This window comes from Scophthalmus maximus, chromosome 4, assembly GCF_022379125.1.
Source record: "Scophthalmus maximus strain ysfricsl-2021 chromosome 4, ASM2237912v1, whole genome shotgun sequence".
Taxonomy (NCBI): Eukaryota; Metazoa; Chordata; class Actinopteri; order Pleuronectiformes; family Scophthalmidae; genus Scophthalmus; species Scophthalmus maximus.
In genome coordinates, this window is record NC_061518.1 from 28,116,535 (window position 1) to 28,142,795 (window position 26,261).

A 26,261-nucleotide genomic window follows, 5' to 3' on the forward strand; every position below is an offset into this window, starting at 1 on the left:
GAAATAGAGGATAAGATAAAAAATACTTCATCAGAGTAATTCATCCTGAAGGAAATGTCTTTGTCACAATAGATCTGTCCATAGTGTGTAAACATACACATAAAAAAGTAGTGGTAAAAGGCAAAAATGAAAAAAGTAGATGAAGAGAAGTCACATCAGTCGTCCTCATGTGCTACAACAGTATGGCAACGGGGAAGTGTTGTACAGTTTAATGTCCATTGGTAAAAAAGATTTCCTGTGTCTCAGATGTACATTTTGGGGAGATTAGCCTTCCAATGAAAGTGTGTTTTAATTTCTGTATTCCTATAGTCTGTTGTGAATCGTGACGTTTAGGAGGAACAAAGTACTTGTTCATAGATTGATTATGCTGAGGGAAATATAGGCCACCATTCATGATGGTTATATCAAATATGATTATTTTTGGATAAGTTTACTTCTGCAAATGAGCATGTTTTAATACATTTTCCTTGGTCAACTCTGTAAAGGCTAAACTGAAGGGACACCGGCATGAACTGTAAAGAGGAAGCTTCTCGCAGAGGCCCAGTGGCTGAACGCCGTTGAGGATGACAAAAATGTCTAGAAGAAACTTGTGGAAATTATTGAGACCTCAGAAAACAGGGCATCCGAGAATTTCTCTAAAATAACAAATACCCTGGATAGGCTAATATCATAAATTGCAGATGGGTTTGCTCTCCTGCGGAAAGTTGTGCAGACACCGCCACCGCCACCTCCACCGCCACATTACAATAACCCATTTGAGGGAAGAGGTCCTTATGGACCAGTATATTCACACATGCCACCACCACTACACACACACTCCTATTTCCCAAATTCAGCACAAATTCAGCATTCATTCCAATCCAACTCATCAGCTGACATCAGACCACCCAATGCAGTGCCACTCACGACGATCAACATAACTGATTTGACACACACACCTGTTGAGGACATGCAGGGTCAGTTTTCATATACCCAAGCCCTTAAGGAAGATTAGCGATATTGATATAAGAAGTTTCAATTGATGTGCAATTATGATTTGTAAAAAAAAGTTTTGCCAATCGGTACTGTATTTTGTGGACATGTTTGGGGACTCGTTTTTTTAGTTTGAAATGTTACCCTGAGCAGTTCCAATATTTTTTGTACCAAGAGTTTAAAAATGGGTTCTATATGTAGCCTTGAGTTAAGGCCTCTTGAAGTCTTTTTTACTTGAAAAGTGTTTTTTTTACTTGAAAAGTGTTTTTTTTTACTTGAAAAGTGACTTTTGCTTGAACAGTAGTATTGAAGAGGCAGCTTATATGCACTACTTTTGTCAATTTGTGAATTCCTCTTGAAGTCTAAGTTTACTTTATTATTTGACTATTTGCACTACAGATGCCACTTATTTGCACTACTATGCTTGTCTGATTTTTAGGTTTGTGACGAACATAGTCAAAATATTGTAATTTATGACAATGAGAACTTTAAGCTTTGAGATGTCATACAATGTCATACTGTCTGATATATCAACAACCCCACACACACGCACACACAATGGAGAGAAGATTGTCCCTTTTATGGATCCAGGAATTGAGTGAGGATTCTCCTGACCCTCTTCCCTTCTGAAGTCATGCAGTCTCCTCTGGCAGCTGGTTGTGTGTCTGGCTGGTTTTCCCTGTCGTGTTGAATTGCCTCAGCAACACTGTGGTCGTCTACCGTGTCCTTGGAAGCCTCACAGTAATTGTGAAGCACAAAACATGCATAAATTACAAAGGGAAGATCAGCCAGATTAATGTCCATGGCCCTTCTCAGGCTTCCAAAACCGGGCTTTTAGTCTCCTAAACGCACATTCTATCACCATCCTTGCCTGGCACAAAGATAGTCCAAAGTACTGCTCCTGGACAGTGCTTCCCCCATTAACATATTCTTTCATAAGATATGGGAGCAGTGGATATGCAGGGTCGCCTAGTATATAAACCGATATGGCCTCTTCATCTTCAATGATTTGCCTTGGACAGGGAGGGATGCTTCTATCTTTCAAGGATGTGTTAAGTGTGGAGTTTGCAAAAATACGGGCGTAGTGCATGCTCCCAGGCCATTTCACTGCCACATCCATGAAGGCATATTTATAATCGCAGGTAGCTTGAATGTTTAAGGTAAACCTCAGTGGAATTGGCTGGTGGTTGCTTTATCTCTATGAGTCCCATCCACAGCACCTAGGCACTGAGGGAGGCCATGCGCTTCTTCAAATCCCTGCACAAGATGCTAGACAGCAGCTTTGGTTTTCGGCATTGTTATATATTCAGGACCCAAGTGGACAGTTATCGCTCTACACACCTTTCTGATTATTATTGAAACAGCCGATCTAGATAGACCAAATGCGTTTGCCGTCTTACGTGTCCTACCCTCATCAGCTAAATAGTATAGGGTGAGGGGAACCTTTTTCTCTACACTGACCGGCTGCGACTCCGAATGCGACACTAGAGATGAGTGTCTCATGCCATTCCCCCCGAGGACGACCTCTGTCTCGAAGTTTTCCCACCAGACCACGGTTCGCCCAGGTCTGATCCAAAATCGGCGGTGGCAACGTTGGCAGGCAATGTGCATACGTCTTGGAAGGGAAAGCCGCAGTAAAAATGCTCACCTCCGTGCACTCCTTCGCCTCTGCTCCTCGATATGGTAGATCAGTTGTATTGCAAATGCAAACAGGCCAAAAGCGTTTGCACTAAAGTAAAAATGAGTACCACCTTAACAGCATCCATGATGGCCAAACAAACTGTAAACATCACGCTCACATGACGTTTAACATTTTCTGGCGCATAATGTGACGTTTGAGAACCTAAAACCCCGTTTCTCCCAGTTTATACGGCAACACATATACAGCGTTATCAGAAATCTCCACTTGGCCAGAGTTTTTAGAAATAATCATTTTCTGTGATAAAAACTGGGTTTTCGTGTAAATGAGAGGCCAAACCGCAGGGATATATCTGCATCCTCCCTTCGTGTAAATGGGGCAGAAAAGGCAAGGTTGAAACGAGGAGGAGAGAGAAAGGTCCTCAGATGCAGCCAAATGCCATGTTCATCAAAAAGGGACCAGCGTGCGTGCGATACTTTTGATTTACTTGATGCTTGAATATAAAGATCATTTGTGCATTTGCGCTGACTGAATCCCGTTCTCTTATCCCAGTGAGTTTTTGTAGGCGTACCGTACCTTGAAAACGTAATTTTTTTGGACAGGCTACTTGTTGGTCAGTCCCAATGTGTGTATTGTGTAATCTGGATAACTTTCCTCCCAGATGAGCACAATGGCCAAATATAGAACAAGTCTGGTACCTGTTACACCAACACATGTGGTGTTGCGGTTTGATCTAGTTTTGGACTCAAACCACGAACATGGGAAAGCAGTTCAAGGGTGTTTAATAAAACTTTCACAAAGTGAAGTGCAGCAATGGGCGGATGACAGGCGAGCCGCTTGGGGCTGAATCCAGGAGACCAAACTTGCTAGGAGATCCTGAGAGACCAAGACTGAATAAGCAAAATCCAGAAACTCGCATCACAAAAACTGGCAGAGAAAGATCACGATTGGGCCGAGCGAGCCTAATATCAACGATGAACTCGTGGAGAGCCTCAGCTTTTGAGCAGCCTTGTGATGAGGTAATGACGAGCAGGTTTGCCAATTAGCCAGGTGCCCAGAGAGGAAGTCCCGCCTACAGCCGCACACACACTGGTTTAACATCAGTGGCAGACACAAAGTCTGGTCAACTGATCAAGCTCAGGAACCACCAAGCAGAGTTAGTGTTGAGTATCTAACTCTGGAGGACACAAAAAGGACACTGAAACCACACAGCACGACTGCTGCATCTTTCTGGACACACAAACAGCATCCCAAAAGGACTATTCGTCTTCTTTTCCATGGACTTGGTAATGTAACTTGGGCATACAGCATAGCATAACACAACACGGCTAAGCATAGGAGTGTTTAACCTTAAAAGTGTATTGATTTGAGTCAACTTAATGTTGTTTTATCTATCAATAGGTTATTTTGGTGTTAGGATCCTTTGACTAACCCTCTCTTAACCTGAAACTCTTTGTCCTGCAACAAATGGCCTTATCAAAGAAGCACAGCATGTGGCCGAGCCGACACCTCTGATGCCGCCATTTTGTAGTTTTTGTTCATCGCCATCTTGTTTGTAGTACTTTTTATACCTTTGACCTTTACGGCCACCTAGTCTGTGTACTCACCCAGACACACACACACACACACACACACAATCTCAGACTTATATATATATTTCGTTTGTTTGATTAGATATTGTTGTTTCAACTTGACTTTTAAATAAATGTTATTAAATATGCAGTCTGGTCTATTCAATGTTGCATGATTGAGTTTTGCCAACCTCTGACTGGTAGAACTCCAAATCCTTCAAACTCTGCTAACTACCAAGGTGGTGGTCTGGTGGTAATTATTCATTTATTTATCAATCAGAATTCCAAATTGATAGTTGTAAATGAGACTGAATCAATTGATTGGCCATCATTTCCCTTCCTTTGAAGGGTGGTGGCCTGAGGAACTTTGATATTAATTAAAGTTATTACTTAATATTAACATTTTTAATATTAATGTTTTATTATTTTGATAGCCATAACTGATCAATTATATTGCTTAGACAAATGGTACTTTAACCAATGTCCAGGCAAAACAATACCAAACAATTCCTCACCGGACTCAGTGATATATATATATATATATATATAGTTATATATATAATTTGCAGCACAAAATACAATTTATTCTATCTGAATTTTCAACCTGTAAGGTTCGACATTTTGAGCTAAGTTAGCCATAGCTTTTTGAGTGATCAACATTTGTTAGCTAACCTTTTACAGATCAACAAAACGTCTTTAATTATGTCACGTGTTTAAAAAAAAAAATGTTTGGATAAACATCCTCCATTAAATATCCTAACAGGGTGGAACTTTAAGAGTGGGACAAGCAGAATAACATTTCAAAAACTAGACAAAAAGGTAGGAGTGACAGTTGAAGCTTACCCCAATTTACACAGTTGAATTCCCAACAACAAGTAATGATGTCCCTTTATGAAAATGGTCTTTATGGAATTATAGTATTTTTTTGGTTTGCGAGTAAGTATATACTAACAGGGTGGAAGATGAATTTATTCTATCTGACACAGTAAATGTAAAACATATAACTATAGTTTAACAGATTTATGTAAATGATTAGAGGCAGTTAAGCTTAGTCAATACAGTAATCAAAGGATATTTTGAGTTTTTTATCATTTAATGGTTTATTGTTCTTATTGAAGTTGATAACTTTGCACTGGGGACATGATAAAATAGAATACATTTATCAATAAAAAGGTTTGTAAAACACTAAATAATGTTTTAAATGTCTAATTTCTCTGTTTAAGTAATAAATAAGACCTAAATAAATCATTTAAGCCATTTGTTATGAATGTGACTCATTTTTTGTGTAAATAGGATCGAGTAAATCATAGGGACATGAAAAGTCACCGTATAGGAACTTTTCAAAAGCTAAAGTCATCACACCTGGAGTCCAGACAGTGACACCAGGCTGAAGGACAGAAGGCAAAAATTGTTGATCAGCTTAAATCTGGAAACTGACATCTCAGTGTTTAAATATTCATCACTCCACAGTTTGACCAAATGTCTTTAATTGGCAGGATTTATCTATGTGGATACAGCCACCCCAGTGTAACAGCTAGAAGCTTTAAGGGATTATTGGAGCAGGTTTGTGTCTACAGTATGTTCATGAGTCCACCACAGATCGCGGTGTCCATGGCAGGGCACCACAGAGGAAGCAGCTGGTCTTTACAAAAACATCCCTTTGCCCCTGAAGTTGACCAAAGAGCAGACTGACTCCACAACACTACTGGAACAATGTTTCATGGACTGATGAAACTTGTTTAAGATTAACACTCAGCGGTATGACAGCACATACCGACATTGGAGCATCATCAACACAGTGAAGTTCTGTGGAGGAAGCATCATCGTGATCTGGAGCCTTACTGTCTCTGGTCCTGGACAGCTGATAATCATAAAATTCATCAGTGTCTTACAGGACAATGTCAGGGTGGCTGCAGCTGAACATCCCGAGGTATGTGATGAAGCAGGACAATGATTTGTTTCTAACAAAAACCAAAGTGAATTTACTACACAAGTTTTCGAACAAAGAAAACTAAGAAAGGTGAGGTTCCACCAGTAATTAAAATCCAAGTGTTCGCCGACTTTTTCCATGAGCAAGTGTGTATGATTAATGGTTGTGTTCAATAAAGGAATGGAACTGCTACAGTAAGAACAGTCACTGCTCTTCATTATCACTGTGCTCATTCATCACCTCTTGCCTCTCTGAACATGAGCCAGAGAAAATGTTTTATATCTGGATTATTATAAGAGCAGGATGATCTGCTAAAATTAAAGGGATATAATGTGGTGCACGTATCTCACAGTGGCATTTATCCCATGAAAAGACCAACATCAACAGTGAATCGATGCTTTCTGAGCAGCCCCAAGGTCACCGGTTATTATAGTGAAGATGTTTTTTAAGGCTCTGTACTAAAAACAGGAGATAACACTGTTGGAAGAAAAGGTTGCATCTCACAATTTTCTCTAGATCCTGTTTCTCCACATGTAAAGTATGAGCTCTTGCTTTCTCCCCCTTATTCATCTTTTATGTTACCAAACTATCTGCTATATTCAGTAAATAATAGCATCACAACACTAAATACAAACTCATGCATGTAGCATATGCATAATATGCTACATGGTGGTAAAATGCTGATATCTGATATTTTATATTGGGTACTATTCATTTAAATCAATTAAATAGCATATTTTTATCATAGTTAAATAGTATAGTTAGGTCTAAGTACAATAATAAATAAAAAAAGATTCAGCCAACCCAGCAGCTTTTATTTGATATATACAAGAGTAGCAAAATTATTGTTAATTCAGATTTTTATCTGTTATTTTATATTGGGTAAAATATATTTTACATTAGGTACTATCCATTTAAATCAATAAAGTATATTTTTTATAATAGTTAAATAGTATAGTTAGGTTAAAGTGTCACGGGTTTGAAGGAGTAGGACCCAAAAAAAAGAGTATTTAATAACTAAGGTAACAAAAAGCAGACTTAAATAAACAAAATCCAACTCTCCAAACCGCTAATCCAAAACTCCAAACGGCATAATAGAATTCCTGAAATTAAGTCAATTCCTGGGGGCGCCACTGGTACTACAACCAGAGAATGTCTAGAACAGGGAGAACAGTCCCTCTCGCGAGCTGTCCCCCCTAAATGTAACGTTTATGGGGTAAAGAAAAAAGAATTGTGCCCAATTGGTCTATTGGTCAATTTAGAGTTAAGGGTCTTGCGCAAGAACTTTTCAGCATGCTGACTGGGGGAAGCAGGGATCGAACCACCTCTCTATCTCCTGAGCCACAACTGCCCAAGTAGTGAGTGTTTTCGACAGTAGGATTGTGTGTGTAAAAAGAGTACATCAAAATTCATTAGGCTTTGGATATTCACACAATACTTACTAATCAAGTATCGTATGCTAGGCGCAATTCATTGGTTGAAAAACCCCCCTGAAAAAACACCAAACTCATACTTCAAATGAACAAGTGGTATGGATTCAATGTAAATGTGACAAGACCGCAGACATCTGCTGGGCGCAGTGAGTCAATAGGAAACGAAAGACACAAACACAATGATACTGTATTAAAAATGGATGATTTCATTATAAATCAGGAGCCAACACATAAAACATCAATAACACTGATCTTGGTACAGCATTCACGATGTGATGTGATGTGATTCAGAATCCCTCTGCAGAACGGATATTACAGAGCACTGTGTGTGTGTGTGTGTGTGTGTGTAAAGCAGGTTAAAAATTGGTTGATGTCATTAGGGCTAGATATCGGCACTGATCTTTCATTTCGATTAAATTTGATTCATAATAATTCAGTCATCAGATAAATTTGCGAAAGGCGCTTACATTGCTCTTACATCCAACAAGAGAGCAACATTGTTGCCTCGTTAAACATAAAAGTGCACATTGTAGGCTACTCTGTAAACACATTTCCCCCAGATTTTGAATTTCTTTAGCAAATGCAAAACGACAAAAACATGATGCATCTCTACATGTTTTAGGGTCAACGGTGCTAAATAGACCTATGTAACGGAAGGTGACTCGTGTTCCACAAATTTGAGACATAACATAAATGAAGATGTGAATGTTTACTGAGAAGAGTTAAAAATCTCAGGATTTTAAGAATCAAAATGGGATCGTTCAAATAAAAATCTTCCAGCCCAGGTCATGCACATCAAAGCAGGGTGAGATTCTGTAGTTGTGTGTGAGTTTGTGTTTTACAGGTATGAGTGCTCTAGAAAAGGATGAGGACCCACATGAGTAACAGTACGAGTGTTTCAGTGTTGCGAGGCTGGTAGGATGGTTCCCATGCAGGGTCCAAAGCCCACCCTGTATCCATCTCCTTGACAGTAACCTGGACAGAGGCAGATACATGACATTGTTACAATTGGAAACATATGATCATGGACTTTCTTGTTAGTACAGTTATGTAATGTATGAACATCTGAAATCACAGATGTCGTGTCTTTTTATCAATCAAAAAATGTGAAGTTTAAATGATATTTTTCATGGTCTCCTGAGACTCTCCAAACCTCTGAAGCTGCGTCCGCACTACTAAACAAAAGGGATCTGCATTCAATCGAGCACTTTAGCTCTGTATCAGAAGCAATCTCTGTTCAAAAGTCACATACTTGAAAAACGCAGTTCATGTGAGCAAAGTACAGTGTGCCGGTATAAACAGTTGGCAGATTGTCTACTCTGCAGTTGGTTGCTTAGTTGCAAAAAACCAAACTTTTAAGGGGTGTTTCAAAAGTTTTTAGGGGATTAAAAACTCCGGACTAGAGAGAGCACTAAACATTAACATATCTAAGATGACGTGATAGTGTGGACGTAGCCCGAGTGTTTGGGCCTGTGCTTGATTGACACCAAAGGCAGGTTGGAACACCGCATTATATTATTTTATTAACAAATCCACAGAACAGAATAGGAAACAACATGGACAAAGGTTCCCACCCAGAATCAAACCAGGGAAGTTCATGTTCCAATTTTAGATTTGACTATAATTTGCTTTTTATGGTGAATATTGGAAAGTATTACCTCCTTTGTGCTATGACAACCATTAACATGAAACAATCAGAGAGGCAAGTGACCAGTGACCAGTCATAAGTTTGTTTTGTTTTTGTCTGCTTGGCTTTGATAATAAAGTTTGAAAGCCAAGTCGTTGACTTTGAACAAGTCGTGCAGAAGGTTCAGCCGCACCTGTGATGGTGACTTCATCTCCATCCTTCAGGAAGGTTCTGCTCTCTCCTCCTCCCAGGTCGATGCTCTTCGATCCCCTCCATGACAGCTCCAGCATGGAGCCAAAACTCTCCGGATCCTGTTGGGTTATGGTTCATACAGTATGCACATTGTACACTACAAATGTCATTCACATAGAGCTCATTTATCCTTGGTGTCACCAAATCAGATCCATGTGGGAAACAAAGTGTTTTACACAAGAAAAAAGGGAAAATGTGTTAAAAGAGACTGAGACAACAATTTTTTTTAAAAAGGAAAGGAAAACATTATCAGCATTTTCACATAAAAGTCCTAATCAAGCACTGAGCATGATGTTGGTGAAGACACTCACAGGTCCACTGATAGTCCCAGAAGCCAGCAGATCTCCTGGTCTGACGTTGCAGCCGTTGACTGTATGATGGGTGAGCTGCTGCTTCATGGTCCAGTACATGTACTGAAGAAGGAGAGAGATGGTTAAAAGTGCTGGAGGCCTTTTTTTATATTGAAAGTCACAGGTGGCTGAAAGAGGACCTGTAACTTATTACAACAATTAAAACAATTGTCAAAAAGTGTGTTTCCGTCACCCTGATCATGATCTGACACGCATACAGCCAGAAGGGATCACCCTGAAGCACACGCTGGTCAACTTTTGATGTTATTTTCTTTCATCAAAGAAGAAAACAATTAATGTCATGACAATTGGTTTTGCATTTCATAATTACTTTATCGTACTTCTTTTTATACATTGGTCATTGCAATTAGATTAGCTGCATGCTGACTTGACATGGGTGGACAGCCCAATGATAACAGATATTTGATAATGAAAATAATGGTTAGTTGCAGCCCTACTGTAATCTTACTGTACTATAATATAGTACTCTGCAGTTAAAACATAAAGTTTCCATTTTGTCTTTGAGAAACACTAAACACTGTGCTGCAAGAGACATGTATGCTAGAGCTGCAACAGTTAATCGATTAATTGATTAGTAATCGATTACTGAATTAATCGCCAACTATTTTGATAATCGATTATTCGCTGCAAGTAGTTTTATGATTTAATCTTGTTAAATGTGAATATTTTCTGGTTTCTTTGCTCCTCTGTGACAGTAAACTAAATATCTTTGGTGTGTTGACAAAACAAAACATCATCTTGGAGTTTGGGGAAATACGATCAACATTTTTCACCATTTTATTGACCAAACAACTACAATGATCGAAAGATTAATCGAATATGAAAGTAATCGTTAGCTGCAGCACCAATTTATGCATTGTTTTGGTGTAATGAACTGTTGGTTTTTTGTTTTGTATCTGTCGTGGAGCATACGATGTTTCCAAATTGAATTTTCACATCAGTAAACTGTCCACTTCCTGTTACAGTCCGGTATTTCTGCGAGGCCGTACAGCAGCTACTGACAGGAACCTGTATAACACCATAAAACAACGCACCCAATGTACTCTGTTAGAGTCTTACCTTAAAGTTTGACTTGCAGATGGATGCTGACTCTGCCATGTCTTGTCCTTGAAGAGGAAACAGCAAAAGTTACAACCCCTTCATAACACACCACAGTACACTTCTAAACCTGAGGCAGTGAGGAATATTGGAAGGTGAATTAAGGATTTGTTCATGATGACTTCCACAGTATCACTCAGCCACATACAGGCACATTTACTCCACTGTTTCATTTCATGATAATTTATTACGTTCATTTCAGTGTTACCCAAAATTTTACATGACGAACAATACATCTTTACTTATACACATTTCATGAACGAAAAAAGCAGCAGGAGGAATAAAAATCTTAAATTGCCTGCCCCTTTCCTATGATTAACATGAATAAAGATGGCCATGTTTTTTAAATTTCCTCAATTATACTTTGATACAATTAAAGTAATCAATAGAGGTCGTCAGAACGTAATTATTACTCCATACATACAGTTTTGTTATTTGTTCTTTGTTTGTTTTTTTAAATTGAAAAATATTGATTGTACTGTAAGTACAGTCTAGAGTTACTTTCCATACTTCTACTTTGCAACATTACAGAGGTAAATATTGTACTTTTTATTTGATTTTACTTTGATCCTTCTTATTCCCAGACATTTATCTGACAGCTGTAGTTCCTGGTTACTCTGCAGATTTAGATTTTACAAACTTAATATTTTACAAAACTTAAAAAGTATGGTCCATTCTTATTCAGTTATTTAAACCAACTAACAGTTTATGAAGTGGAAGAAATTACCTCCAAAATTGACCTGCTACATGTGAAAAATGTGCTTATATGTTACATGCAATGCACTAGCATAATAATAATAATAATGATAATAATAACAATTAATTAGAATGTAAGATGCAACTATGAACATTAGAAAACATGAGTGTTTGTTCTTCAAAAGGGCAGTTAGCAGTTTTGGAGAAAGCTTGTTTCTCTCTTTGTTGTGATTTTCCTGCTCTGGCTGGGCCGCCTACCCACGACCTCAAGAGACTGACTCACTAACCACTAGGCCAAAACCGCGGAGTTGCAGTGCCAGCCGCCAGCACTTCTGTTAATATGTCAACGAGTGATGTGTACAAACTGCACTCAGCGTTGTGTGGAGCGGTCTGAACCATTTTTATTTTTTTTTGATTTACAGAGTCAGGGCTGAGCTGAAAAGCTGTTGCTTTTTTCCCGGCGCACGCACAGAACCGACATCAAGCGGACCGTGAGGAAAAATCCACTGATTTTTACAAATTGTGTATTGCTTTATAATCGCTTACCGCCCCTGTAAGATAAAATCTAAATACCTTAAACTACATAGTGTGTGGGAGGCATGGAAAACCACCAGAGGTTCTGGTGGAAAGTACAGATGGTAAAATATTAAACAAGATGGAGGTTACTCATTTCCATGGATCGCCTCAGGGCAGTGCCAATAGGGCTCTGTTTGTGTTTCTGTGTGTGTGTGTGTGTGTGTGTGTGTGTTTGTTCGTGTGTGTGTGCTTGTGTGTGTGTGCGTGTGTGTTCGTGTGTGTGTGTGCGTGTGTGTGTTTGTGTGCGTGTGTGCGTGTGTGTGTGTGTGTGTGTGTGTGTGCGTGTGCTCGCAGTACCTTTGAGAGACACAAACAGATTAATGTTGAAAGTGTAAGCATCAGGGTGTTGGAGGTAGGGCAGGGGCTCTGGCTCCTGCACACCAGTAGAGAAACACAAACAAATAAATGAACAAGATTTTTAAAAATGCAGCCTCATGGAGTTACTGGTGTTCATGACTCATGACTCCCCCAAAAAACAGCTGTGCTTTGATTACATCTACAACATTTGTGAAACAAAATAATGTTTTATGTCTTAAGGGACAGAGGAAAGGCCTTACTAAATCAAAAGGTCCACACTAACCAAGTAAAACGACTTTGATTTACCCTAGTCTGTTGCACGTACCTAAGTTATGTTTAATGTCATATGTCTAATGTGTAGTCTCAATGAAAATGAATATGCTCTCTTCAAGTCTGACAAAGTCATTGTGCTTTTTTTCAAGTCATATTTGCATTCATCCACAACTTCCCTTCCTATGATTTCATTTTCATCTGTCAGTCAATGCAAGATCTGGTTGTGAATGCAGGCCTGAGGCCAGAACTAAAGTGTTCAGAAATTATACCTGTTATGAAGGCGTATTAGTTATAGCCAAAAAATAGAGTTGTGAGGTGATCTTGACCTTTGACCACTGAATTCTAATCAGGACATTCCTGACTCCAAGTGAATGTTCGGGCCTCATGTCATGAATTTCCCTCTGGTTATTTCTATCAAATCATGGTCACAACACGTGAGGACACAGTGACTTTGACTTCGACCACCAAATTAATACAGTTCATCTTTGAGTCCAAGTAAATGTTTGTGTCAAATTTCGATTAACTCCCCTCAAAGTAATTCTGAGATCTCACGTGCAAAAGGCCAAAAATTGAGATCACAGGGGCCTTTGGCCTTAAATCACCAAAATCTCATCAGTTCGTCCTTAAGTCCAAGTGAATATTTCTGCCAAATTTATAGCTGCTAGATATTGCTTTCACGAACATGAGATCGAGGGACATCCCAAAAACATAATGCCTCCAGTTATAGCTGTGATCACTGGCCATCTGACTGTCTCGTATTTGAAAGGGCGATTTAAATCTTGCATGTTTTATTGTGTGTTGGTCTGCCAGCCAAGTGCTCTGCTGCGCAGTGTGTAAACCTCACCCCCCGCCACATTAGAAGGCGTGCTAGCGATAACATTGAGAGCCTTTGTGTTAGGCATCATTGCTAGTGCGTCTGTCTCATGTACCAAACATCGTCAGATCAAATTCAACTCCTGACACATAGTTGTCATCTTCTCTTCTGTATTTTCCCCCCACAAATGAACGACACTATAGTAAAATGAATAAAGATGAATTCATTATTGCAATTATTTTGATCGTGTCATTTAACCCAGCCAACATCCAAATTCACACCCATTCTTGGTCAAAAACTAATATACTGCATATCTAAACGAACGCCGGAATTTGACGATTCTTGTGATGCTACGTGCCAATCAGGCCTTTATGGGGGGGAAAGTCCAGGGCTGTTTTTTAGTCCCAGTTCGTCCCTGGCTATGACTGGCACAGAGACAAAAAACAAATAAGGTGCAGGCAGTTTGTGTGAGCAGTTACTCAACAAGTATCTACATCATGGTTGGGTGACTCAAACAGAATAAAGTTTGGTGACCTGGAAATCTGGATCAGTGTTCGATGCTTCTCTTTACTGGTGTAAACTTTGACCCTTGTACTAACCTGGACGGAGTTGGGCTCTGCAAAGGGTAACAGAGCCTCCATGGGGACGACCCAGGGTGAGATCGTTGTCCCAAAGTTCTTGCCCAGGAAAGGACCCAGAGGAACATACTCCCATGCCTGGATGTCCCTGGCTGAGAATAAATGCAGGTGCAGGTTATGGTTATTCTGTGCTGACTGAAAACAGCAGGGGAGAGTTTGGTTATCACAGAAAAATAAATAGGATCTAATCTTTTAAGAGACCAGGTATACACCAAGTGTCAACGGTACCGTGATGTCACCTATGGGTTTGTGAGCCGCAGCTTTGAAGCCTTGAGTTCCAAACGGACCATCATTTACTAAATGAGCATCATGCTGTATTGAAGAAGACGTGAAACTTGAGATTGAGAAACTCCTCAGGAAAAGGTTTGTCGGTCAGAGTCATTTCTGTGCTCTCCCAAGAACTGGCCATCATTGTAAATCCAGTTGAAGAAACACACATACAAGTAGACATTTGTTTAATTTGCATAATTCAAATAATATGAAAGTGTCTTGTCGGCTCATTGCAAAAGTCTACAAAGTACTGTTTCAACCACAAACCAGTCATTTACTCAAAACTTTCCATACTGTTCCAGCCTGATTCCGAGGCGGCTTTTCACTCTTTGACCTGAATTAAATTTCACTATTTGCTACTGAAGGGCCAAACTTTTAGCCGAAGTATAATGCAGTTCCTTCACTTCAGCACATAAAATATACACCAATGTAAAAACGTAAAAGTGCATCGTTAAAAATCTCACCTAAATAAGAGTAAAGAGCAAATATTTTCTGCGGTATGGTTCAAGCATCAAAAGTGAAAAGATGTGCAATAGTGTAAGTAACATTTTATTGTTCGAGATCTTCCACAGAGCTCGGGTCACTGGTGCCCAGCACCCACTGCGAGCTTTTAAGAAAGTATTCTCTATGTAAACTGCTGTGGACCAGTGGGATCAGAGGGGAAGAGGGAGGGGGGCTGTATTTAATTTAGCTTGTAGTTGCATGGTAGACATTTTGGACTGTGGGTATTCCTAGAGAGCCTGTGGTGAACTCTGCACGCACTGATTTCCTGAGGGCCTCACCAGTCAAGTAAAAAAAAAAGTTAACTTTCAAGCTGCACATTCAGCAAGAATATGACAGACTGAAAAATGTCTAACAGTGAACTGCAGTGAGGGCGAAAAAAGGAAAAAACAAAAGCGGAATTATGTAATATCCGTGCACCAGAGTGATGGGCCGTCCTTGAACAGGCTCAGTGTAGGCTGAACGAAAGCAAAATATCATATTACATTTAGGGCTGGGACTTTATCGCATCAATTACGATTAATTAATTAATCGTAATAAAAATAACGCGACAAAAAAAAAAATAACGCATTTTATTGCAACTTATTTTTGCACTCCAAACACCGGGGAACGTCGCTCATTGCACGAGTTCCCCGGCCCGTAATACTGATGCACAGGACACAACACGATAGAAACGGTAAACCGACGAGAAGCATGATGAGAAGTTGTTGCTGGGTTCGGTGGGCAGAAATTTGAGTTTAAAAAAAAAAAAAAGTTATGTGCAAATTGTGCAAGGAAGAATTTGCCTACCGCCGGAGCACTTCCAGCGTCTGCTACCACCTCAATGCCTAACATGTTGCAGCTAGCACAGACTACGCCATCAGCGAGACAGACTGCCCACTGCAGTGGGGGTTGACTCATGCAGGGGCCCATCCACAACTGTCTGTCCTGGCCCTGCCGCGTCTGTCCCTCGTGAGAGACTTTTGTCGCTTGCAGGTAACATAGTTGAAAAGAAGAGGGCAGCCCTCAGCTCTGCAAATGTCAACATTCTCGTTTGTCTCAGCAACTGGCTGAAAGAGAGGGAGAGATAGGAGGAGAAGTATTGTGATGCCAGGCTAATGGGTTGGTGGTTACTGTTAAGTCACACTGAGATGTTAATCAGACTGTTGTGGCCTATGTTGCAAAGATTCTTTGCTCAGGACAATGGCAGAATAGGAGGGACTGTCATTAGTTGATTGTTTGTTTTTCAAAACTGTTTATGGGAGAAAGGGCACTTTATGTTTAACTGTTGGACTGTTTATTTTATGCCAGGGATATTATTCTAACTATTTTGCAATGTTAGGTTCCCAATTTTCTTGAATATACTGTACTAAGCGCTGTTTTTTATTTTAATAAACAAAAACAAATGTGTTTAAGACAAAGAAAGTTTACAAAAAGTCCTGAAAAAGCTTGGATATAGCTAACTTGAATTTAAGTTTGTGCATTGTGAACAATGCAATTATATTGCACTTTGTGTTAACACTCACTGTTGAAAATAAACACGATTTTGTTGTTTAAGCTCATTTATGTGTCTATTCATTGATTAAGTCATATACCAAAATCCATTTAAATTGAAAAATGTTGCTTCTCGTGTCAAATATTGACATGCGATTAATTGAGATTAATTAATTACAAAGCTTTTAATTAATTCGATTAATTTTTAATCGAGTCCCACCACTAATTACATTAGTTATGTGTTATCTGTTATCAACAGGAGGTCACATAGAACAGCCTAAATGCGTGTGAGATATAGTAGTTTTGGGAAACTGTATAGAAACTAATAAATACCTGCATACCTTTTTTTATGTATTTGGTATGATATGTCAAAGAGCATCATTAGACTTCCTCTGTTTAATTGCCAGGACCAAATAGAATCATCCATATGGTATAAGCATCCAGGCTTTGTCTGAGGGGAAGCCCACAGACTGTTGTACGTACTAAAGTGCGTTTCAACATTAATGTGAACGCTTGCCAACGACCAAATTGATTCACCCTTGATTTTTACTGTTTGAATATCAAAGTTCCGTCTTTACCTGACCGAGAAAAGCACATTCACCATTTGGACCTTTCACGCTTGGACTACTGCATTGCATTGCAGTCAATCCCCAGTGTCTTCGGGTTCAGCTGGTGCCGAATGCTGCTGCTCACATTGTAACTGACACCCAGGCCCATGTCGCCCCATTTCCTGCCTCCCCTCATAGGTTTGATTTTAACATTCTCAGCATGGTCTGGCCGCCAGATGTGTTACGGGGCTTCTAACTCCGTGTGCTCCAAGCCGTAACCACAGATCTTTGACACAACTCTTGCTAGTAGTTGAGTTAAGGTTGGTAACTTTTGCCATCAGGGCCCCCGAGGCTGTGGAACTCTTCGGCTGAAGAGATAAGACTTTACCAGCACAAAACCTATTTTTTTAAAATATTTTTTTGCTTATCATTATAGGAATGTTTTTTTACTGTTTTTTTAAATATAGATCTATCGTAAGTTCAGTCAGGAAGACTACTCTCATGCTTGCTTTGGTTGTACTTTAATTCTCATTCATCCTGGCTGTCATACACTAACGCATGCGCACCATCAGTGTCTTGCCGTCATTCCTGCGATCAGCTGTCATTCAGCAGGTCTCTATCCAATAGCATTGCAACACATCTACCTCGTTAGCCTATCATCTTGCTGCTGCCTGTTTAAATATGGTTTCCTTCCCTGCCCTGGTCCTCTCAAGCTGCTGCGCTGCGCACCCTCCACCTCCCCATCACCGCCCAGTCTGCGCAGACTCATGGGATTCTTCTCTCCATCAACTCAGCAGGACATCAACCACCATCACCACCAGTGTCTGGACTCCACAGGGTGGGGGGGGGACTTACTTTGCTGCCGACAGTAGTTGTTGTAAGATGGTAAATGTACTAAGAGAGGGGACAGGCTGCAGTTGTCTGAGTGAGTGCAGACTCGATCTTTCATGGGGATGCCACTGTCACACTCCTCTTTCCCAGTCCATAAAGCAGTAATAGCTGCTGCGCTTTTGTACACAGAGCTAATGTGCTCTCTGCCAAAGGCCTAATAAAACAAAATAAAAAAAACTAGTTGAATCGATATGCCACTCACTGTACACTTTAAATGGCATCCTAACTCATGGCCAGTCAGGCTGTTGCAGGGCACAGCCGCGGCAGTAGATAACAAGTAGCAGCCATGTTGAAGTGGGCGACGGGAAGGCAGAGCTGACATGTATCAGTGAAAACATGGCGGATGGAGGTAAATAAATGACCTTCATTCATTTGCAGCAAATGCGAATAAAAAAACACATACATCTGACTATTATTCAGAATTATCCATATTATTAAATATAACATATCATTGCTCCTGACCAATACTACTTTGCAGCATAGGAGCACAGGAGAACATCTGTAGAAGGAGTGCACAGAGTTCAACAATTATGAACCCTGGGTATATTTATTGAGGGATTTTGAGAATTTTACTTGAGTCCTACTTGTTGTATTTTTTTTTTTTAAGCAAATAAGAATTTTGTTTGTGTGTGTAGTTTGCGCTGATGTAATTTTTGCTTTAAAACTCAATTTCATTCATATTCAACCACGGCAAAACTAACTGTCCTTCCGGCTGTTTCAGATTTGGCTGCTGTCTTGCTGTGTACTGGCGTCGAGCCTTCGCCACTCTCAGACGCGCAAATCAGTCCACATCTGACTTCACACATTTGACTGCTCCTCACAGACACTGGATGAATTATGGAGGTGTATTAAGGAGTGGGGTTTTCCGACGGGGGCCCTAGGCATAATGAGAAACTACTTCATTCCACAAATTTTTTTTACACTGATCACGAGTAATTGAAAATAGCCCATTCAAGAATGTGTAAGGATGGCTATTGTAGTGACATTAGCATCTATTATCTCCCGTCATGCATTTCTGCCAGTTCAAAATCAATACCAACATTATGGTTCTTTTTTTTAATTTGTCAGACGTACAGGTGCCTCCTGCATAGGCCTAACAAACAAAACAGTAGAGACTGCAACCATATAATAATGAATATGTGCTTGTAATTGAACTTCTGCGGGCAGAGAGTTAGGAAACTGTTTGGCAGGCGGCCGTATCACAGTGCAGTCACGAGTTAGGAGGGAATGACAGTCAGAGAGCAACAGCACCATGCACGTCTCCTCCAGAGATTTCCAATCTAAATCAATAATACATACAGTTTTCACACTCGTGGTTGGATAAGGACTGCCTCCGCCACTACATTTCCATCTGCCTCAATCCGAAGTGACTGCATCAACATGTATAATGCAGAGCCAAATTAAGGAAAGTGTGGTTCTAAGTGAAAATGTCACTGCTCACCAGCGACCTGGCAGTGATTTGTAGCTTCAGCTCTGTCAGCTTCATCGCAGAGCCAGTTCAGACATGAGACCGATCGAGGCAAACTTCACAAAATACACATTAGGTTTCATATCAAACCGCTCCGGACTTAAACACTTTAACTATCCACTGAACTCTTTAAAAAAAAATTTTAAAAAGCCAAAAGTTCCTCTACAACTACAAATGTCCTTCCAAATCACTGTTGATGTTTATATTGTCGGTGTAATGTGCTGTGCAGAGTCTCTTACCACTCCAGTCATTCATCAGTACCATGCCAAAGATGTGTTCATGGGCTTTCTGGATGGGAATGGGCTCTCCGAGCTGATTCCCTCCTCCAACAAAGAAGGCCTGCTCCGGAGAGAGACGCAATTTGAAATACAACAGCAGTGAAAGGATGTCATATGTTATTGTGTATCATTGTGTATCACACAGACTGAGAAGAGGCAATGGAGGAGAGGCCATTTCTTTCAACGCTCCATCAAACAGTTCAAAATAGATGCAGCTGATAATATTAAGTAAACACTGTGTAATCACCATCTCCAGCTCAATGTCCAACTGCTTAGACGGTCCGAACACTGGAGGTTTCGCTAACAGAGAGGGGAAAAGGCAAACATCAGGTTATCATCAGCCATAGTCTCTGTGCACTTTCAACCAAAATACTCACAAATTCTCTTCACACTTTCAAACAAAGAAAATTGGCTAGCTATTTGATTCAGGGGCCAAATCTGGGAGAGTTACGTTTCACGGCCAGTGGGACAAGCAGTGAACACAACAATGGAAAAACAGTACGACCACATTGGTCGGACAAACCTGCTGAAATAGTGCCTGACTCCAGATTTGCAGGTTTTACATGAGCGCACACCAACAGATGCAGTAATACACAACTTGCACTCAAACGAAGGGCTTGAAACTAGATTTTGACACAGCAGCTGCATAATTCACACTACGCAATGCTTTTACATTGTGATTTGATACATTATTATTAGACATTAGACATTATAGCTGTTTTAAAGCAGTAATAATTAATACTTTCCATATTCAAATGAATCAAAAGATTTGGTGTAATGTGAAAGGCATAGCTCAGTGATGAACGCAGGAACCATCACCAACTCTGCAGTTCCCCCTCAGCTCTATCGAGTGCTTTAGCTTCTTCCAGCGCAATGTTTTGGTTGTCAGCAGTCTTACTCTGGTCCGGTCTCATCTGGCCTGAGGGGCGGCGGAGGGGGGTCCCGGAAACGACCACGGATGACGCTCGGCCATGGTATCCCACTGGAAGCCTCAGCCTGCATTCACACAAGAGCAAAGTTAGCGTGAGACAGAGACCACAGTGGGAAGCTCAGTTTGTCCCTGGGCTGCTGTGCCTGGATCAGTGTCCGTCTACAAAACTGTGCATATTGAATAGAGCAGTAGTAATTATGTTATAAAAGACCTACAGGGATATAGAAATATATATAATTAGGGGGTCATCTGTTGAACCCTTCAGCTAAATTTTAAGGACAATGAGCACTGACGGAAAAAAACTACATGAGAAATCTCTGCTCTGGCCAGGAGGATCCCTGGGAAGTGAAGTACACAAATGCCACAGCAATGGGAGCTTAGCGTTAAAGATGGGGACTCTTTAGATCATGGCAGACTTGAGGCTAGTTGGTGGGACAGATGGCAGAGGGGTGAAGTGAACGAGGAACACTTCTACCGGTGTAGCAGAGCACTGAATCCCGGGGAGCAGCTCAGTGGCTGCGGTGATGTGGCCGGATATGACACTGTGAGCTGAAACTCAGTAAAAAGCCCTGTGAAGCAGAGGGGAGCTGCGAGGCTGCAGCCGCATGTTCCCTGTGGGGTCATTACTTTTACATGGCCACATTATTTTCACGTTGTCATTTGATAGTACATTGTGACTGTAACAGTGGTGATTAAAGCTGGTTTAAAATGTGAATAAAAGTACCATTTTATTCAACCACATTAATCAAATCAATTTCTTCCCTTCATTTTCCAAAATGTGCACAGATTCAAATTTTGACGCTTATTAAATTCCTTTTTGGTATATCTATATTTAGGGTCTCCCAATATATGATGGAAAGATAGACAAACATGCGTCGAGCTCGCCCCTCTTGAAACCCGACATGAATCTGACAGCCAGGGAGAACGACCTGCCAATCACCTGCTTAGACCAAAAGCAGCATGTCAGACTCACAGTGAGACGGAGATGCCCCGGCCACGTTGGCATTCCTCCCACGAGGTGTCTTGGAAATAAATGAAGGCCGTCTGTGCTGTCCTGCTGAGGCGTGCTGGGCTACAGCGGCGTTTAAATGCAAACAAACGCACTGAGGCCCAATCAATTCGAGAAACCCTGTACTGTTCCTCCACCTGTCACTGTTTACAGACAGCGTTGAACAATTTGTTTCAGGCCGCCTCTCAGTATGTGCCCCGGTGCCAGGGGAATGCTTCACGGTGCGCTTGTCGTTTACTGTATCTCTCAACAGCTCGTTTGTGTGCGAGACGAGTGTACCAGTTTGGCATCAGAGCATTCTCCTTCCCCCGGAACATGGTGCCAACGTTGGTGGCGTGATCTCTGGAGGAGTAGAAGTCGGTGTAGTCGCCTGCGAAGAACAGAGAGGGAAACACGTTGAAACATACTCCTGTACCCGCCTGTACACTATCAGCGAGAAGAGTCGAAGGAAACAGAAACGTAATATGTTAAACAGCGCCCCCTTGTGCCTTAAATCCACATAACCATGTGAATGCTGTTTCCCTCCTTAGTTACTTAGCAAGGGAGCAAGTTACTAGGAGGCTGTCATTGTGCCTTCCATTATGCTGTAAGGCATACAAAAGAATTAGACGTAGCATGACAGATAACTTTCACCGTATGTCAAGAAGTACGTTGTCACCTGAATTCAAACTTCAGTGCACTTTTGGTGTGTTAATTCATAAAATTGTGTTTTTGCCACCTAGTGTTTCACTTGATATTTCACCCTAAGCACAAAACCAGGTCCATAAAGGCTGCAGCCATAGCAGCAAAACCCAAGGCAGGATAAAGTGCTTTTGGTGAGTATATATTTTTTTAACCGTTTGTATGGAGTTTACAGGGTTAAATTGTTACTTAAAATGATCAAAGTGAGGGGAACAAAACTGTCTTCGAGCAGTGTCCCATGTCACGATGGAAATTACACCCTTGGCAGCTGTTGACATTAACAGAGACTGACATGTGGTACGTAGCCCCATCAAACAATCTCTCTCCAAAGGTGAGACATAGTCTTGACATTAAAGACTGATGACACTGACACAAACAAATGCATTATTCAGGAAGTGTGACGGGACATCGACTTCAGAGATGAAGCCAAGGGGGAGATCACGTGTCTTGGCGGGTGTAACCCTGCACTCTGCTGAGGGCTTTGCCTTTGATGAAACATATGGGCTCTGATGACAAAGAGTTTTAACTTTCAGAACACAGGAGGCAGCTCACCGATGTCTGCAGGAAGGTGCATGGTCGCTGCACACTGATGGACAAACGCTCTGCAAGGAGACGAGGACAAAGAGAAAAATCTCAGATGAAAGGATTCAAACTCTGCTAAGAAAGCCCTGAGGTCAGCCAGCTTATAAATATGCTTAAAAGCCCTTTGGAGATGTGAAAATATGAGGCACAGATTTGACTTTACAGCAAATTATTTACCAGAGCAAGGACACTTCCAGTGACTTTATGTCTGAAATATTTACCGTGTGTGGCTCAGAGGGCATAAGTGACAGGAAATTAATAGCAACAGAGGCATTAATAAAGATAGCTAAAATCCCCTTGCTTGCCACATTAATTATGTCAGACGTGGAAGAAATTTTGTGCTGCACAAACCATGGATCCATGAGACACAGCGAATTTCTAATCAAATCACTTTAAGCAACTCCATTCATCTTCTACGGAATAGACTAGAGAAGAGGATGACAGCTATATTTATTGAGGCCAAGATGTAGTAATCCCAACACTTCACAGTGGCCTGAGGAGCGTATTCAGAGACATTCACTTTGCGCAAGAGTGTAAACAAACAATAAAGTGTGGGTGAATTGTTCTTTAGTGCTTAAAATGTTCAAGATTATGTGGTGGCCTACTTCTGGCCACCACCTGACTGATGGACAGGTGTCCATCAGTCCACCTGTCCTTAGCAGGTGGACTGATGGACACTATGTAGGCCCGTGCACAGACCCCGCACAGACTGACCTGCTCCGGAGGCTGACGTCATCTCTCAGTGTGCTCTCATTGGCCGACAGCAACACCTGCAACGTCCTCCTGGCCTCCCTCCAGGCCTCATAACCGAGAGCCATGAAAGCATTCAGTGTGGGCTTGAAGGGAGACAAAGATTTTACATTTTTTTTATTCATAATTTAAAAAAATGCAAGCAGTCTTTCCCATCATCAGCTAATAAACTACTAGACTGGAAAATGACACAACATAAGTAGTGGTAAGGAATACAAACATGACGATATGCAAATTTTGTGCAAGGGGAGAAGTTACTATTGTTTTGAGACACATAGACTAAAAATGTGCACTGTAAAAATAATAGAGCCTACGTCATTAATTCCAATGGAAGCTGCATGCAGCACAACCGGGATCCATATTTAAAGTACAACAAAAAATGATTGTAGACCGTCTCCAGTCGCCGCAGATGTTCCGCCCACAACAGAGTCCCGTCCAACTAAAAATGTCTTCCTGTTAAAAGGCGTTTTTCTTCTTCTCCACAGTCGTCAAGTGCTTGCTCATGTTGGGTTTCTCTCTAATCTTGTGAGGTCTTAACCTTACATTGAGATAATGTTTGCTGCGATTTGGCGCCATACAAATAAAAATTGAATTGAATTGAATTGAATGTGTTGACCCACCAGTTGTATTTGGAATTTGGAAGAATTGTGCTGAACCTGGTTTTATTTTTACACCTAAATGAATATGACCAGAGGAGGAATTCATTTGTATTGTAATTATTGTACTTGTGTGCATTCCACTAAGAATATTGTGCATTTAACTCCACCACATGAAGTTGACTCAGTATAAAATTGTATAAATACGCTCCTGCTGGATCAGATAAAACATCAATATGATGCTTACATATTTATGGAGCCTTAATGAGACTGACTGAGCTTCCTTTGAAAGGTGATAATAGGACTACAAATATGATAATACTGAAAGTTGGCTATGATGTTGCACAGTTCTTCTGATACATGCCAGACGAAAAAGGTAAACTGAGTTTATAGGTATCTGATTTCTCTTGGTGATTAATCTTACCTGGTCAAAGACATCCTGATGTTTGGAAAGCACAGGTCCTTGGAACAAAGTCTTAATCACACTGAGGTCCAGTATCTGGTCTCCAATGGCAACGCCAATACGATGTTTGGGCTGGGGAAATAAAAAAACAACAACAATGACATAACTCAAATTGATCTACAGCATTTCTGTGGCTTCAGCAAGTGGTTGTTAATATGTTCTTTCACTTTTTCAGTGTTTCCCCCACAAAGCTATGCATTAACCGAATCATTTGTGGTAGAGTGGCAAATACTTGTCTTTTTGAAAGAATATTTTAACATTTGTAGCCCTGCAATTTTGTGTTATCTATCTATCTATAATAATATCAATTTTGTTGCGTTCCATAAATCCTGTGTGTAAAATTTGTACTGGCTATAGTGTTTTAGGTGGAAGGCCCAGGACCCCTGGTACACTCACAGCAGCCACACACCCTTCACATGATGTCCCTATACTTCTGCAAACTGTAAATGTGACAATGCAGATATAGTATAGATGTCAACTTTTTCCTTATTGGTCCAAAATTATCTTAAGGTCTTGTTTAGAAAATCCCGACCAAGGTCCTCAGAAGTGTCATGAAAAACCCTGCAGAACAAAAGCAAAAGTAACACTTACATTATCCGGTGTGGAGAATATTCCATAAGGGAGGCTGTGGAATGAGAAATCACAAGTTGCATCAACTTTTATAAAAGACATCTTCTCTTTGGCAGAGGTTCTCGACTCAACCTTACTGAGTTGCTGAGTGACTCCACAGCAGCAGTAAGCGCTTCCAGATGTTTAACTTTGGACAGGCCCGCCTCCCACTGTCTGGCCAATCACATGCTGCCTGTAGTAACCACCCTAATCCAGCCCTCTGGTGCTAAATGCAAACCAGCCTGGTGAATGACTAAGCAAAATTGAGTGTAGGCACTGATCAGTTCAGTTTGATCAGTTGTTATTTAAAAGCAGCCTGTTATTTTCAAAGCATATTTGCTCAATTGAGTTATATATATATTCCTGACAACAACAGATACATGTAAGTCCAGGAGAACTCTGCAAAAATAGTATCACATTTGTTCCTTGAAAATGGCTACATATCTAAGTATTGCTCTCAATGGGACCATGTACATACTCAAAATAAAATATTCTAACTGCATTATAAGTCCCACATTTCTACCTTAAAGTGGCCTCTCAAGATGTTCCATGCCAATTCAAAGTGAGGTGGGGTGGGAGTGGAAGGGAAGTGAACCATCAGATTTTGGATATTTGGAATCTTTTTAATACTTTGTATAACAATTTGTTATAATATATGGGGTCAGCCCTAAGTTACCACAGCCCTATGTTCCCACATTTCTAGGACATTTTCAACATTAGGGTTAGGGTTAGGGCTACTGGATAATAGGTTGGGTGTAATTGGCTACCAAATGAGGAGAAAGGGGGATAAAATCTGCTACAAATTCATAAAAAAGGAAATGTGGGAACATAGGTCATAATTTTGGATTTATTTTTTTTGAAATGTGGGAACTTCGGGAACATAGGGCCTAATTTTGAAAAAAATCTTAGAAATGTGGGAACATAGGGCTGTGGGAACCAAGGGCCTAATTTTCTGTGAAAAAAAATTCTTAGAAATTTGAGAACATAGGGCTGTGGGAACATAGGCACGCTCCCTAATATATAC

General features: G+C 40.6%; 1 protein-coding gene across 1 annotated transcript; it reads right to left on the bottom strand.

Annotated features, from left to right (window-relative positions):
• Positions 1-7,728: 7,728 nt before the first annotated feature.
• On the bottom strand, positions 7,729-25,376 carry fah (fumarylacetoacetate hydrolase (fumarylacetoacetase)). The gene is made up of 14 exons (XM_035628502.2): positions 25,220-25,376; positions 24,590-24,700; positions 23,534-23,655; positions 22,790-22,839; positions 21,836-21,926; positions 20,515-20,612; positions 19,864-19,916; positions 19,578-19,677; positions 14,149-14,279; positions 12,463-12,538; positions 10,855-10,901; positions 9,736-9,837; positions 9,366-9,483; positions 7,729-8,520 (listed from the first exon to the last, which is right to left on the bottom strand). The coding sequence occupies exons 1-14, from the start codon at positions 25,298-25,300 to the stop codon at positions 8,444-8,446; spliced, it is 1,257 nt and encodes a 418-aa protein (XP_035484395.1). The 5' UTR covers positions 25,301-25,376; the 3' UTR covers positions 7,729-8,443.
• Positions 25,377-26,261: the final 885 nt, after the last annotated feature.